Raw genomic sequence first — 15361 nt, 5'->3', positions numbered from 1 at the left:
GCGTTTTTAACATTAGGAAGTCCTATTGACAATTGGAAAAAACGCTAGTGGGTAGTCACCCTAAGACCAGGATTCAAGTGCAGCTCGCGCAACCAATGTATCTTGTCTACCAGTGTTTGACAATTGTGCTGCTTGGCACAACAAGCTTATAGGTCAAATTCAAGATGAAAGGTAAAAGTCCTGGCAACAGGAAGTAAAACTTCATTCTTTATTTGATACGTATAAAATTTAAGCCAGGCAAACATCTTACGCATTTTAGCGCACCTGTTCTCGCTCAGGACTATAAGGGCTCATGTCCACGGGCAAAATGAGATTTAAAATTCGCAGCGGATCTCCCCCGCGCGGATCCGCACCCCATAGGGATGCATTGACCACCCGCGGGTAGATAAATACCCGCGGATCGTCAATAAAAGTGATTTTAAAAAAAATGGAGCATGAAAAAATCTGGACCATGCTCCATTTTCATGCGGGTCTCCCGCGGGGACGGCTCCCGCGGGCTTCTATTGAAGCCTATGGAAGCCGTCCGGATCCGCGGGAGACCTAAAATAGGAATTTAAAGCATTTACTCACCCGCAGCGGGCCGCGAAGCTCTGCTCTTCCTCACGGCCGCATCTCCCTTGCTTCGGCTCGGCGGATGTGCCCGGCGCATGCGCGCGGCACGTCGACGACATGCCGGCGACGTGCCGCCGGCGTCAGGAATTCATCCGCCAGCCGAAAATGAAGATCCGGCCGTGAGGAAGAGCAGAGCTTCGCCGCCCGCTACGGATAGGTAAATGCTTTTAAATTGCTATTTTCAGCGCTCATGTCCGCGGGGCAGGAGGGACCCGCTGCAGATTCTACATGTAGAATCTGCAGCGGATCTGATTTTCCCCGTGGACATGAGGCCTAAATCTTGTATATTCCAAACATTTAAAATACAGACTGACTAATCCCGCAAAGACATCACATTATTAACGAGGATAAACGCCTGTGTTGAACATGTAATACTACAAATTATGTTTGAGAATTTATATCAATGAGTTTGGTCACATGGTGCAGAGGATTACACTATGTCAGCAAGCACATCCAGTATAATGATTGAGATTTAATCCAGAAAGGAAATGTTTTTTTATGTCTAAATTCGAATATATACAGGCTTGGTCATTTTCATGATTATATTACATGATATCGTTGAACATAAAATACTAAACACACATCAGCAAAATACTATAAAGAGATTTTTATCAATGGAATGGATTATGTGATGTGATTCCACCAATTGACCTCGGCGCCACCAGGGCCCATTCCAACCAATCAAGTGGTCAAATCCACAGACTTGGTCACTTGCCACTAAATTGTGAATAACAATTGTAATACCAAAAACGGGTGTATACGACAATCGCCAAATGCTGCAACCACTATTGATTTGCGAAGATCAGATATTTGGTTTTGTTGTGTTTGTCTCATGGTATGTACTTATTTCTCATGAACACACTATGTATTCTGAAAAGTCACCTGAAACAGAACACTGTTTTCTGGCCATTTTATGACTTATATCCTGCATTTTTTTTTTTTTTTTTTTTTTAAAGCAGTTTTACCGCTCGGCACGCTCCATCTGTAATTCTCTGTATAAGCATGGCTGTCTCTCCATTGAATTTAACAGGGAAGGCGGCTGCATAGAATTGTTTAACAAGTTTCACAAGATCACCATCCTGATAGCTGAATGGCATAAATGTGTTAGATGGGCATGTCCTTTTCATCATCTCTCCGCACAAATTGTGGATCAATGCTGCATCTACGTACTTGCTGCATCACTATTCCCATGCACATTTATTCTTGTCTGCAAATACTGTTTTAAGTTGCTGCAAATGCCTCAGTTCAGAGTCAAATCCGCTCTCCTTTTCCAAGGTGCTTACAATCTGAAATAGATATAAATTGGAAAACAGTAAGTATCACAACCCGTTCTATTACCATGTGACTGCCAAGACATTTTTTTTTTTTATACAGAAAACCAAGCTGCACATTTCAACATTTCTATTCCAGTATTTTGAATGTACGAGTTCCGTGTGGTTGTTGCCAGGAAAACCCTTTAAATGAGCCACAAATTATTGCATCTTATAGATGCTCTAATGTTAAAGGAAACCTGTCACCAGGTTGCTACTGCCTGAACCTGGGACAGGGATGCCCATTGCCCCTGTGTATGTGTTATTCTGAAACACTGCACCATTTCAGAATAAACACACTTTAAAGTTTGACTCGGGAGCATGGCTTAGCCCTGGCAGTATAAGGAAGCATCTCTCCAGAGCTCCATAACTGCAAGTCTGCTCCCCGCGGTCCAGACAGCCACATGAACATCACCCGTTTACTCCACAGAATGGACCTGGCTGCATTCCCCACACAGTCTAACATAGCGCCTCTGCTTCCTTCCCACACTACTGAGCAGCCAGTGCAGTAAAATGCTGGCACTGCTGGTTCGCTGCTCTGCGCTACTGTTACGTTCCCCTCTCGGGATGAATAAAGACGCTGCTACTGAAGATTCTAGCCCACTCAGCCTCTCATTCAAGCACTCCCTACTAAACAGGACTTAGACTCTCTGATACACTGCTTAGAGTAGTCTCAGAAACAAACCCTGGATGCAGTAAGGGAAGAACTAGGGCCACTGCAGATGTCATGACTGAAAGAGTGGCGGCCTTAGAGGGGAAAGCGGTGCAACTCGATCGTATATCTCAGAGGTCCTAGTGCCTAATCACGTTCAGAATCATCTTCCAGCTACTAACCTCTTTCAATGCTCTTGCCCATGGCTCATCTCTCTCAATGGTCCCTCTGTACGCACATCACTGCCATTCATAAATCTAGCAAAGACCTTTCCTTGTATTCTACCAAAGACCTTTCCCTGTATTCTACCTATAGGCCCATTTCATTGCTCAATGTGGACAATAAACGTTTGCAAAGATCCTGGTAGACAGGTTAAATCCTCTCCTTTCAGGAATCATTTACCTAGACCAGGCTGGTTTCACAATTGGTATACAAGCCCAAGACAATACCACTAAGGCCTTCAATCTGGTCTATAAGGCCAATTTAGAGCAGGTCCCCCTTATGTAGCTATTCACTGATACCAAAAAGGTCTTTTGATAGTCAATTGGGTTTTCATGGAGGAGACTCTTTGGGCAATATGCTGTCTTGGTTATCTTCCCTATACAGCTGTCCCTCTGCCAAGGTCCGGATGAATGGTGTCCTTTCAGATGAGTTTGAAATATACAATGGCTCCAGCCAGGGCTGTTTCTTTTCCCCTCTCATTATTCTCACTCTTGAGCCTTTCCTTTACTATATTCGAGCTCAAGCTGATAGAACGATATTTCTGTCTCTGACACATTTTACAAAGTCGCAGCCTCTGCTAATGACCTGTTTTCCATCGGTCTCTCTCCCTAACCTCATGTGGAAATTTTTTCTCTACTTCCAAGTCTCCAACTTCAAGATCAACCTCAATAAATCAGAGCCCATGAACATTTCCCTGTCTGATCGCCTGATGTGTACCGTGCAAGCTTCATTTAGCCTTAGCTGGGCCAACCAATGATGTCATGTACAAGTATATGGAGGATCTCACATCAACCATCCATGACTTTTATGACAAGTTCTACAAAATGTAGTTTCACTGGATGGAATTTCAGCACTCAGCAGAAAATGCTGACTCAGCCTGACAAGCTCAACCATGACATATATTTGGCCTCCCCACCCTGTGACAGTGTATTGCCCTAGCTTCTTCCCCTTTTTGCCTATTTTCTCTCTTCCCTCTTGGTTCTTTCTCTTTTCTTCTGTCTAGTCCTTCATATTTAGGGTTGTTTAGCCCTTGTTCCCACTTGAGTCCTTGTTGTGAAAATCCAGACGTGGATTCGATGTCTGGGGTGCTGGGCCTGCTCCCTTTCTCTTTGTCTATTTTGGCCTTCATTACATGTAAGAATGGACATATTTTTCTTATATGCTGTATTCACTAAGGTGACCTGTTTCATATTTGCACACCCACTTTGTTTATCTTAAGGGGACTTATTCCTCCATTCTCTTTTATCTACCTCTGTTCTTAAAGAAAAAATGTATAAAGTTTGACTTGGTTTGAAGCTCCAAGTCAAAAAAGAGGCCTGGGCCCGCATCATGTTGATTGACCACTCTCTCACTATACACAAGCAGACAGAGAGCTGTCGGTCAACATGATGTAGCTGAGGAGAAGCCAGAGTAGAGTGCCTCTGACTCCATTCTGAGTCAAACTTAAAAATGTGTTGATTCTGAAATGCCGCAGTATGCTTTGGGCAGCATAAACCCAGCGACAGGTTTCCTTTAGGACTAATTCCCACAGGCGTATTTCCGTCGCGTTGCCCCGCAGCTATTAGGTTCTATTGAATAGCACAATACTCACGGTGCGGAATTCCGCCCCGTGAATTCTTCCATACTCACCCGCGGCATTTTCTATTTGCCGCGGGCGTACACGCGGACGGCTTCCATTACACTCAATGGAAGCTGTCCGTCACGCTACCTTCCGCTGTGTAGCACAGCGGAAGATAGTGTGAAAACGCTTCCCCGCCTACCGCTGGCCGTGTCATATGATGCGGCAGGAGCATCACAAGACACTGCTGGCGCGTCATGCGCTCTACTGCGCATGCGCGCCGGAGCGTCATGCGGGACGTCGGGCGGCGGATCCGGAGGTAAGTATGGGGTCTCTGGGAGGGCGTGACAGCCGTGTGCATAAGGCCTTAAAGTATTTCTAGATTGTTGATCAACAAAAACATTTTCATTCATCTTTGGTTGTTTTCATTTTTGGGATCTAACAGCACCACAATGCTCTTATGCATCTCATTTTTAAGAAAATGCCACAGCGAGAGGTTAGCTATAAGTTTTATTTTCAGGTGTTTTCCTATAGACTTCTCTTTGGGAAGAAAAAGAACACCCTAAAAATACGCTTTAAAAAAACAAAACAAAAACACATGAAATTCATAGAATTTTCTTTACATGATTCAAAACTGACACCAACAAACTGAGTGACGTAAGCCTTATTGAGTTTTTAAACTCTTTTTTAGACTACCCTGAACCATTTTGAAAGGTGTTTAAAGAAAGGGTCAATGCTAATAGGGTTATAAAATGTGTCAAGATTAACGTCATGGGAAGAGAGATGTGTCCAACATGTTTAGCATTCATGCTTCCTCAACAGCATTTATAGAGAGGTATTAGAAATATAAAGTACATTTTAATTGTCTACATACCACACTAAAGTATTTCTCAATGTACTTAAAAAGTTCCTTTGCGGCCACATCTTCCTTAAACTCGTGGCTATGTTTCTGAAAAGGAGATTAAAACAGTTTAGCATCAATGAATCACAGAAGTACATATGAAAACAATTACAGATCAACACATCAGAAGAATTCCTAGATTTATACAAATGATCCGTTCGAAACATCTATAGGGCAATTCCAGTATTGGGGAGGAAGATAGTGTAGATAGTGACCTGTAACTGAGTGTAATTCTGTCATCAGGTTCATGGATGCCTGTTACCCCGTGGGTGTTTTATTCTGAAACATCTTCAAAGTCTATTTATTTTAAAACGCCACAGTGTTTCAGAAGAAAACACCCATGGGGCAACAGGCATCTGTCTAGGTTCATGCTGCCCGTTGTTCAGGCATCATAAACCTGAGGACAGAATCTCTTTAAAATAAAAAAAAAATAACACAGAAGATTCTAAATTGCATGCTGACTAATACCAGATGTCTGACAAATAAAATTGCAAAAAAGAAATTAATGAGGAAAAATGTGACATGCCAGGAATAACTGAGACATAACTGGGACACTGAAACCTGCGGATATCAGAAAGTAAGCAGGTTTCTGTCAATAACTACAGATAATTATTTTTCTTAATTTGTGCAGTAGCAGCTAGAGGGACGGCCCTTTCAGACTTCAAATTAAGTAAAAGACGAGCCAGAATAACAAAAGTACAGGTCAGGGGTCAATACAGAGAGCTCTCAGATGATCTATTTATACCCAGGACTGTGACAGTAACAAGGCGGCATCTTCAACGGCTAGAGGAAAGAAGGTTTTTACACCAACACAGAAGGGTTGGTTCTTCACTGTAAGAGCAGTGAGACTATGGAGCTCCCTGCCTGAGGACACGGTGATGGCGAACTCACTAAAAAGGTGTTTTAAAAAATCCTAGAAGCCTTCCTTCATTATAACAATATTGAAAGTTATAATGACTAGATTACAGGAGATGCATTATTGATCCAGGGATTTAGTCGGATTGCCATATTTGGAAGAATCTGTTGATTTCTCCTGTTCTATGTTTACAAACAGCTACACATGACCACTGCAGCTAATCAGCATCCATAGTTGGTTACGTTACATGCTTCTATGCCAGAAACATGGCACGTGACTGCCCCAGCCACTGATAGTCTGCAGCAGTCATGTAAGTGTTAGTAAACAAAGACTTAAAGAGTAACTGCACTTTATAAACCCCTATTCAACAATGCAGCTAAGAAGACATTGCTGAGTAATCCGACTTCAGCTAGCTAACTGCATAGCTGAACACAGATCTTCCATCTGTGCCGTTCCTGCACTGTTATATCTTGTACAGGCAAAGTTGTTTCCATATAGAAATTTGTTAATAAAGCCTGCTTTATATTTTATTGATTATCACACATACTGGGTCCTATACCCCTATGATCTGTCCTCAGATCTGTTTAAGGAGAGGCCATTCTGTGCTGCAGATGGCTTTTCTCCTTCACAGCGCCCATTCCTTGCTTGGCTCCATGCACTTTCATGATCTTAGTGCATCGGTTGTACAGTACTGTATGTCACAACCCGATGCACTGAGACTCAGACAGTGCATAGGGTGCGGCAATGAATAGACGTATTGTGAAGGAGAGGAGCCGTCTGCAGCATAGAATGGCTTCTCCTTACACAGTGCTGAGGGACAGAGCAGCAGAAGCAGGAGACTAATAAAAACAGCACTAGGGGACAGATCATGGGGGCGCCAGATCAAGTTTGTTTGAAAATAATAAATGAAGCCTACTTTATATTTTATCTAACTATTAAAGGAAAAAGCTGCGCTTTCACTAAAGAGAACAGTGCAGGCACAGCGCAGACTGGGGCTCCCTTTTCAGTTATGCAGTTAGCTAGCTCAAGACTAATTTCTCACCACCGTCTTCACCTAGGCTGCATAGCCAAATAGGGTTTTCGTGTAAAAAATGTACAGAATAGGCTGATAAAACATATTGCAAAATTTGTTATAATCGCTTATTTTGTATATTTTTAGAAAAAAAAAGTGCAGCTATTCTTTAACATATCTAATAAAATATTATATAATATTATGGCTTCATGAGAAAGTTTCTCATGTATGAAAATGAGCAGACTATTGAAAAAAGCATGTCCCTTGATCTCCTTGAAAGGGAGAAAGGGCCTGGGTGGAGGTTTGGTCCTCAAACAGGATTGAAGATGCGGGACTGTCATCTCCACTTTGGGGCCTGGTGGATCCACTAGGAGTGGGAAAGAAATTCTCTCCCCCAGGGCACAGGTTCCGATACAACTACTCGCAACTCTGAACTGGGGCCATAGTGCCCATGACAGGCCCTGTCGAATGCCTGCATTAACAGCGGCAGTAGCTTTTGGAAAACATTACTTGACATCATGGTTACCTGCTTGGAATATTTTAATATAACAAGTGAAGGAACAAACAGTATAGTCTGTATCTTGGCTTTTTCTTCCACAGCTGGTACTTTTGCAGCCAACATTATCCTTACAACAAGAATAGACAAGTCTGTTTCACATGTTACTTAAACTGAGCCTCCGGTTCACGAAGGGCTACTTGGTAAGGATCGATAACACGACCACTTTAGTTTCTCTATGTAAAATGGACAAAGAGTTTGTGGTTCATGAAACTTATGACAACTACAGTATTTGTATCAATCCTTCAATGCACAAAGGCTTTCTCTTGCTCTTATTCCTACTAGCAGTGGAAAACGAACTGGCAGGGGATGTCAGGTTTACCATGCGGCAATCTACAACTTCACGAGGGTTCCCCATTACACAGCTACTCTATCACCGGAGTAAACAGGCTGGATACCAGTTCGAGTATGCCGGGCCATGTCAGGGGGCCTGGTATAGAATCTCAACCAGCAGCTGCTTCTTCGTTCTCACAAGGCCAATGGCGTACACTAGGATCTGGTGCTACGCTCGCATGCTTTATACAGCGTTTGCAAACCCGATCTCTCCAGGTTCCCTAGTGACCCACCACAGCCTATCCCAACACAAGATACAATTGTATGATAACAGGGGACTGAGAACAATAACAGATGACCACTAGGGGTTCCGGGTTTTTTATGCATTATACCACAGCAACACACTTATAATACAAAATGGCTGTTAGTTCACAGTGACATTTTCCATCACAGCCCCTTACATCTTTGTAAACATGTATGTTTAGTTCACCCATGTTAACATCGTTATTCAATAGGGACACATCTTGCAGCAGCTTATCTCCTAGTGGAACAAAAGATCCAAATCTACATTCTTCATGGTTTGGGGATAAATAGAGCAGATAGAATATTGGAGTTTGGCACATTAGGAGACTGTATATCTGTAACATACTAAAAAAGACTGAATATATTAGCTGTATCTTATTTACTATACTTTAGGATACTACATTCAGATTAGTACACAGTACATATAATGCGTTGTACACACCAGATGTGTCAAATACTCCCCCTTTTTTCCTTTTATATAATACTACACTGAATTGAAGTATCACAATATGTAGATGGTCATTACCTTTGATTCTGATGTCAAGAAGTCGGCCAACTCTGTGGAAGTCAATGGAGGAGCATCTTGAATTTCTTTATAGAAAGCCTTAACTTCTTCTTTGAACAAAGGGATGTCTTTTGCATAAAGCAGCTTGTTAGTCGGAGCTGACTGGATGGAGAAATGAAATACACAAAGATCTGTTACATTCTATATTGTGGTTCAAAATGAAATTCACATTAAAATGAATGCCATATTTTCCAGTTCATTAGGTAAATTGCACTGAAAAACTTTCCTGGTAACATCAAATCAGGGCTCAAGTTAAAGGGGTTGTCCCGCGCCGAAACGTTTTTTTTTTTTTTTTTTTTCAATAGGCTCCCCGTTCGGCGCGAGACAAACCCAATGCATGTGTTAAAAAAAACAAAACGTTTAGTACTTACCTGAATCCCCGCGCTGCGGCGACTTCTTCCTTACCTTAGCAAGATGGCCGCCGGGATCTTCACCCACGATGCACCGCGGGTCTTCTCCCATGGTGCACCGTGGGCTCTGTGCGGTCCATTGCCGATTCCAGCCTCCTGATTGGCTGGAATCGGCACACGTGACGGGGCGGAGCTACGAGGACCAGCTCTCCGGCACGAGCGGCCTCATTCACCAGGGAGAAGACCGGACTGCGCAAGCGCGTCTAATCGGGCGATTAGACGCTGAAATTAGACGGCACCATGGAGACGAGGACGCTAGCAACGGAACAGGTAAGTGAATAACTTCTGTATGGCTCATAATTAATGCACGATGTATATTACAAAGTGCATTAATATGGCCATACAGAAGTGTATAACCCCACTTGCTTTCGCGGGACAACCCCTTTAAGCTGGTGAGGACAGGAATATACATAATTGTTTGTGCATGTTAACCCTTTCCAATCCAATTTGTATCCTGGTTTTCCTAGAGGGCTTACTCTTTCTGCCATTATACAATGGCGCTCTCTGCTGGCTAAAGTCAGTACGGCATGAGGTGACACATTGGATAGGCTCCGACAGCAGAGAGGCTGGCAATATACAGTAAGAGAACCCCGACGGACATCTTCCAACATCGGAGCTGTACAGCCTTAAATCATGATGTCTTAAGACGTCAGACAGTAGATTGGAATGGGCTCATTCTATATTGTGGTTCAAAATGAAATTCACATTAAAATAAATGCCATATTTTCCAGTTCATTAGGTAAATTGCACTGAAAAACTTTCCTGGTAACATCAAATCAGGGGTCAAGTTAAAGGGGTTGTCCCGCGCCGAAACGGTTTTTTGTTTTTTTTTCAATAGGCCCCCCGTTCGGCGCGAGACAAACCCAATGCATGTGTTAAAAAAAACAAAACGTTTAGTACTTACCCGAATCCCCGCGCTGCGGCGACTTCTTCCTTACCTTAGCAAGATGGCCGCCGGGATCTTCACCCACGATGCACCGCGGGTCTTCTCCCATGGTGCACCGTGGGCTCTGTGCGGTCCATTGCCGATTCCAGCCTCCTGATTGGCTGGAATTGGCACACGTGACGGGGCGGAGCTACGAGGACCAGCTCTCCGGCACGAGCGGCCTCATTCACCAGGGAGAAGACCGGACTGCACAAGCGCGTCTAATCGGGCGATTAGAAATTAGACGGCACCATGGAGACGAGGACGCTAGCAACGGAACAGGTAAGTGAATAACTTCTGTATGGCTCATAATTAATGCACGATGTATATTACAAAGTGCATTAATAAGGCCATACAGAAGTGTATAACCCCACTTGCTTTCGCGGGACAACCCCTTTAAGCTGGTGAGGACAGGAATATACATAATTGTTTGTGCATGTTAACCCTTTCCAATCCAATTTGTATCCTGGTTTTCCTAGAGGGCTTACTCTTTCTGCCATTATACAATGGCGCTCTCTGCTGGCTAAAGTCAGTACGGCATGAGGTGACACATTGGATAGGCTCTGACAGCAGAGAGGCTGGCAATATACAGTAAGAGAACCCCGACCGACATCTTCCAACATCGGAGCTGTACAGCCTTAAATCATGATGTCTTAAGACGTCAGACAGTAGATTGGAATGGGCTCAGGGTGAATGTCTGATGTTAGAGGTGGGCAAACATTTGCTGGAATTCTGGTGTAGATTGGTTTGTTTAAGATTGGGACTTCTATTGAACAGTATTCCATTCAAACTAGAATTGGATCCAAATCACATATAGGAAGAGACTGCAACTGTACTGTGTGAACAAGGCCATAGGCATTATCTTTGACCAAGAGCTCGTCAGGACAAAGTCTTGAAAAGTCATTATTAGGTAATCAACTGAACCTCAGTAAGGAAAGAGTCTGGATTTCCACTCTAAACAGACCCTCACAATCACAATGAAACATATAGGTTTGCCATGATTTATAAACTGTGCCACCAATGCTGCAGTTTAACAGGGTGTTTAACTGACACATTTGAGAGATGTGCGTGTCAGTCAGCCATGAGATGGTGTAGTAGAGAGAAATGTTTTTAACATGCCAGTAAGGTCCACCAAATAGATTATGTTACGTAGACCAGAATTTCATTATTTAAAGACTTCGTCAAGGATATGGAGCTTCCTACTAAAATGAGCATTCCATTTCGATAGCGAGATTAAAAAATTTGGGGTCTATTTAAATTTAAAAAAAGTAGATGATGGCAGACACAAAGAACAAGCATCTCCAATAGGGCATTGTAATCTGTACTATGCTGCTTTTTCAGAAGAATCCTACAAAGATATTGGTCATGTAGACGTTGTTATACATTACCTTTCCTAGTTGCTGCTCTGTAAGAGAAAATCCATCCATGAAAGCCTGGGCAATAACTGACAAGCAGATTTCCAGAAGGACCGTCTTTTTTATGTCCAACACAAATTGTGGATTTTTCAATATGTTAATCCAAAATCGCAGAGGAAGGCTTTGATATATAAAACAAAGAAAAGCATAATTAGGTAGTGCTCACAAGATCTACGCAACCCCCTCTCTTCATTTCTGTCATTTACCCTTTCCATTCTTAAGTGGTAGGCCGTGTTAAGTAATAGTAGACTATAGAGGTTGGTGTGTCATATCCATAATTAGATTATTCCACAGTTTTTCCCATATTATACTGACCACTTTGGTTACTAAATGCTGTTCATAAAAGCTAGTTTCAAACAGGCAAGGGCGATATCGGGCTATGAATCACGACCCAATATCGCCCTCACCCTCCCTGTGAAAGCCCTGTGGATGCAAGGTATTTTCATGTGAAAACAGCCTTGCATCACTGTGGGGATGAAAGCAATCCCTGCTGAGGCTGTCACAGCCATGGAAGGGGATCATGGAGTTCTTCTATTGTCATCAGTGGGGGCCGGTACTGCTGTTGCTGGCCCCATTGAGAGCAATGGGGCCATTTGCTGCGATCTCGTAGCTAGATAGAACTTGCAGCGATGTTTTTCCTGCATAGCATTGCATTGCGGTGCTAGGTAGGAAAAAAAATTTGCTCATGTGTATGACCCCCTTCAGCACATTTGAGAGTGTTGTTCACAGAGCGTTCAGTTTCTGTATCCTGCTTTTCCCAGGCAGACCTGCAGGAGGGGAAAGGGGTGGAAAAAACAAAGCACATTGCATTGCAAAAGCTTCTGATCACCTTTGCACTGAATTTTTGTTATTGTTCATTTGTTTCATGAATTTCAAAATTAAGCAACATTCTAATTAGTCCCAATTACAAATTTAACAAAAAAAAAACTAAAGAGAACACACTTGTGGTGCCATCCTTCAATTATGAAACACAAAAAGGGAAGGTATATAAAGGCAATCAGAGATTAAAATAATCTCACTTTATTAAATCCCTTTGAAATGAATTAATGTTAGGCTATCCTGCCCACTATTGCACTATAATTCACAATGGCATACATATAGTAATCCAGGAATACGAAAGTGTAAAATACCTGGAGGATACATAACTCATTAAATATACATTTATCAAAAATAAATGTGATTCTCCCCAAGTGTGGAAGGTGACCAAGAAGTTAATTGATTTAAATGTCCCCAAGTTCCATAGAAAGTGCAGGGACTAATCCATAAAAGGCAACGCATTTATAGCCGCTAACATGGAGGCATAGGAACTTAGTCTACTTTCTTGACAAATATATTACATACTTGTTATTGCCTCCTTTAATTATGGAAGGAAGACGAGTGATTCAGATCATAGAGGTTGCTAGATGTCCTACGCTAATGGGTTTTAAAATGTCATCGCTTATAGATAACCACTATGCCAACTACCAGATTTACTACTTGTGTACTAGACCAGACAGAGCAATTGTTGCAGGCCCACTGATACTGGCAGTGCATCTAATAAACTGAAATTCACTTTTGTTTTTTGGTGGTTTTGGTCTTTAATTACAAATGTCCTACTATCTTGCTGCTGTGAAATTCCTGTACTTAGCTGATCGTGTGTTTTTATGACATAGATCTGACAGCACAGCTGCAGCCTGTGGTCCTTCCAGTCCTTGTTTTGGAACGGCTACGACCTGGCTGCTGTAGCCAATCAGGCGCTGCAGGTACCATTCTCCTGACATATCCACTCAGAGTATCTACAGCGCATCTGTGTAGAACTGGTATCTAACACTATATACTGTAGTCACTGTAGGGTAGTAATATTGGCCTTTATACAGTGCTTTTCATTCAATAACAGCATGTCGTATGCAGGCGCTGGCTGAGCGAGGAGGAAGGGAGGCATGAGATCCCTGGGCTGGGCCTCCAGTGCATGTTCAGGGTCGCCTGGCCTCCCACGCAGTACTCTGCAAGGGGTTAAATTAATTCATGCAGTCACTCACATATGCTGCCGTCTGATTCTGAGCTCGATTTCTGCTTAGATTCTTCTGTTCTTTACCCCCCTCCCACAGCTCCAGCACTCGCTAAACTCTCAGCACTGAAATCCGAGGGAGGAGTGAAGAAGCTAAGTAGTGAGAGATTGAACTCAGCATCAGAGGACAGCATATGTGAGTGACTGCATGCATTAAAGTAACCCCTCTCAGCGGCCAGAGCATTAAGTGCGGAGCAGTGCGTGACCCTAAGCTATGTATTAACGGCAATCATTTCTGTTAACAGCCACAGAGAAGGCTCTGTACTATTTAGTCCACACAGGGCATCGCTATTACTATTTGGGCTTACAGAGGGGGTTACTATTACTATTTAGGGCCACAGAATAGGTTCTGTTAATATATGGGGACTCTTAGGCCTCATGTCCACGGGGAAAATCAGGCCCGCTACGGATTCTCCATGGAGAATCTGCAGCGGGTCCCTCCTGCCCCGCGGACATGAGCGCTGAAAATAGGAATTTAAAAGAATTTACCCATCCGGAGCGGTTCGGGAAAGTCTTCTCTTCCTCACGGCCGGATCTTCTTTTTCGGCCGGCGGATGAACTCGGCACGTCGCCGGCGTGCCGCGCGCCTGCGCCGGGCACATCCGCCGGGCCGAAGCAAGAAGATCCGGCCGTGAGGAAGAGGAGACTTTCCCGAACCGCTCCGGATGGGTAAATTCTTTTAAATTCCTATTTTAGGTCTCCCGCGGATCCGGACGGCTTCCATAGGCTTCAATAGAAGCCTGCGGGAGCCGACCCCGCGGGAGACCCGCACGAAAATGGAGCATCGTCCAGATTTTTTTCGTCCAGATTTTTTCATGCTCCATTTTTAAAAAAATCCCTTTTATTGACGATCCGCGGGTATTTATCTACCCCGCGGGTGGTCAATGCATCCCTATGGGGTGCGGATCCGCGGGCAGGAGAAGAGTTAAAATCCGCTGCGGATTTTAATTCTTATTTTGCCCGTGGACATGAGCCCTTAGGCAGGCCCTATTGCTAAGTGGGGCCCCATAGGGGGGCCTATTCCTGTGTGGCACCCTACTGGGGGTTCTATTCCCAAGCAGGGACCAATAGAGTTTCTTATTACTAAATGGGGCCCCTATTTATTATCATAGGGTGCACAAATAATATTGCCATGTACACGCCTAAGAGTATTCTCATATTATTCCAAAATAATATCAGGCATTGTATCTATGACCTTGATTCTGGTGGTGTATATTTGTACTTAGGTTAGTTCTGGTGCTATAGGTTATGCACTTGGTTCTGGTGCTGTATTTATGTACTGAAGTTAGTTCAGGTGCTGTATTTATAAACAGATTAAAAGCGGAAGGACATGATGGGGCTGGCTGCACACGGCTAAACCACACACACCCATAGTAGCCAATGGCTGCACTATTTTGTCAGTAATCTGTGTGGACATAGTTTGCTGGGTGTAGGAAGCTATACTGTGTTTCCACCTTAAGGCTTCTTTTCCACGAGCGTATATCAGCCGGACATTTTCACAGCTGGCTGATATATGCTGTGATCTGATGCATTGAATTCCAATGCATCAGATCACACGGCCGTATTCTTGAGACATAAAAGCGCCCAGCCAGGGCAATAGAGCTCTGGGTGTTTTTACGTCGGGCGCAAAAGATAGTCTTGGGACTATCTTTTGGGCCGGAATACGTCGGCAGCTGCATGGGCTCCTATGGGAGCCCATGACAGCGGCCGCAGGTGGGAGGAAGTTTAGCAGCGTGGCTGCTAA

At 43.5% G+C, this 15361-nt stretch overlaps 1 protein-coding gene across 1 annotated transcript in view; it reads right to left on the bottom strand.

The window, feature by feature from the left end:
• Positions 1 to 780: 780 nt before the first annotated feature.
• PLXNC1 (plexin C1) overlaps positions 781 to 15361 on the bottom strand; it is a 132985-nt gene continuing 118404 nt past the window's right edge. Inside the window, exons 28-31 of the mRNA XM_066591529.1 lie at positions 11544 to 11691; positions 8782 to 8922; positions 5229 to 5303; positions 781 to 1898 (exon numbers count right to left, since the gene is read on the bottom strand). Of these exons, the coding sequence (XP_066447626.1) occupies positions 1794 to 1898; positions 5229 to 5303; positions 8782 to 8922; positions 11544 to 11691 (469 nt within the window). The 3' untranslated portion in view covers positions 781 to 1793. The remainder of the gene's footprint in view (positions 1899 to 5228; positions 5304 to 8781; positions 8923 to 11543; positions 11692 to 15361) is intronic.

Source organism: Eleutherodactylus coqui, chromosome 2 (assembly GCF_035609145.1).
Source record: "Eleutherodactylus coqui strain aEleCoq1 chromosome 2, aEleCoq1.hap1, whole genome shotgun sequence".
Lineage (NCBI taxonomy): Eukaryota > Metazoa > Chordata > Amphibia > Anura > Eleutherodactylidae > Eleutherodactylus > Eleutherodactylus coqui.
This window is presented reverse-complemented; position numbering and strand designations above follow the sequence as displayed.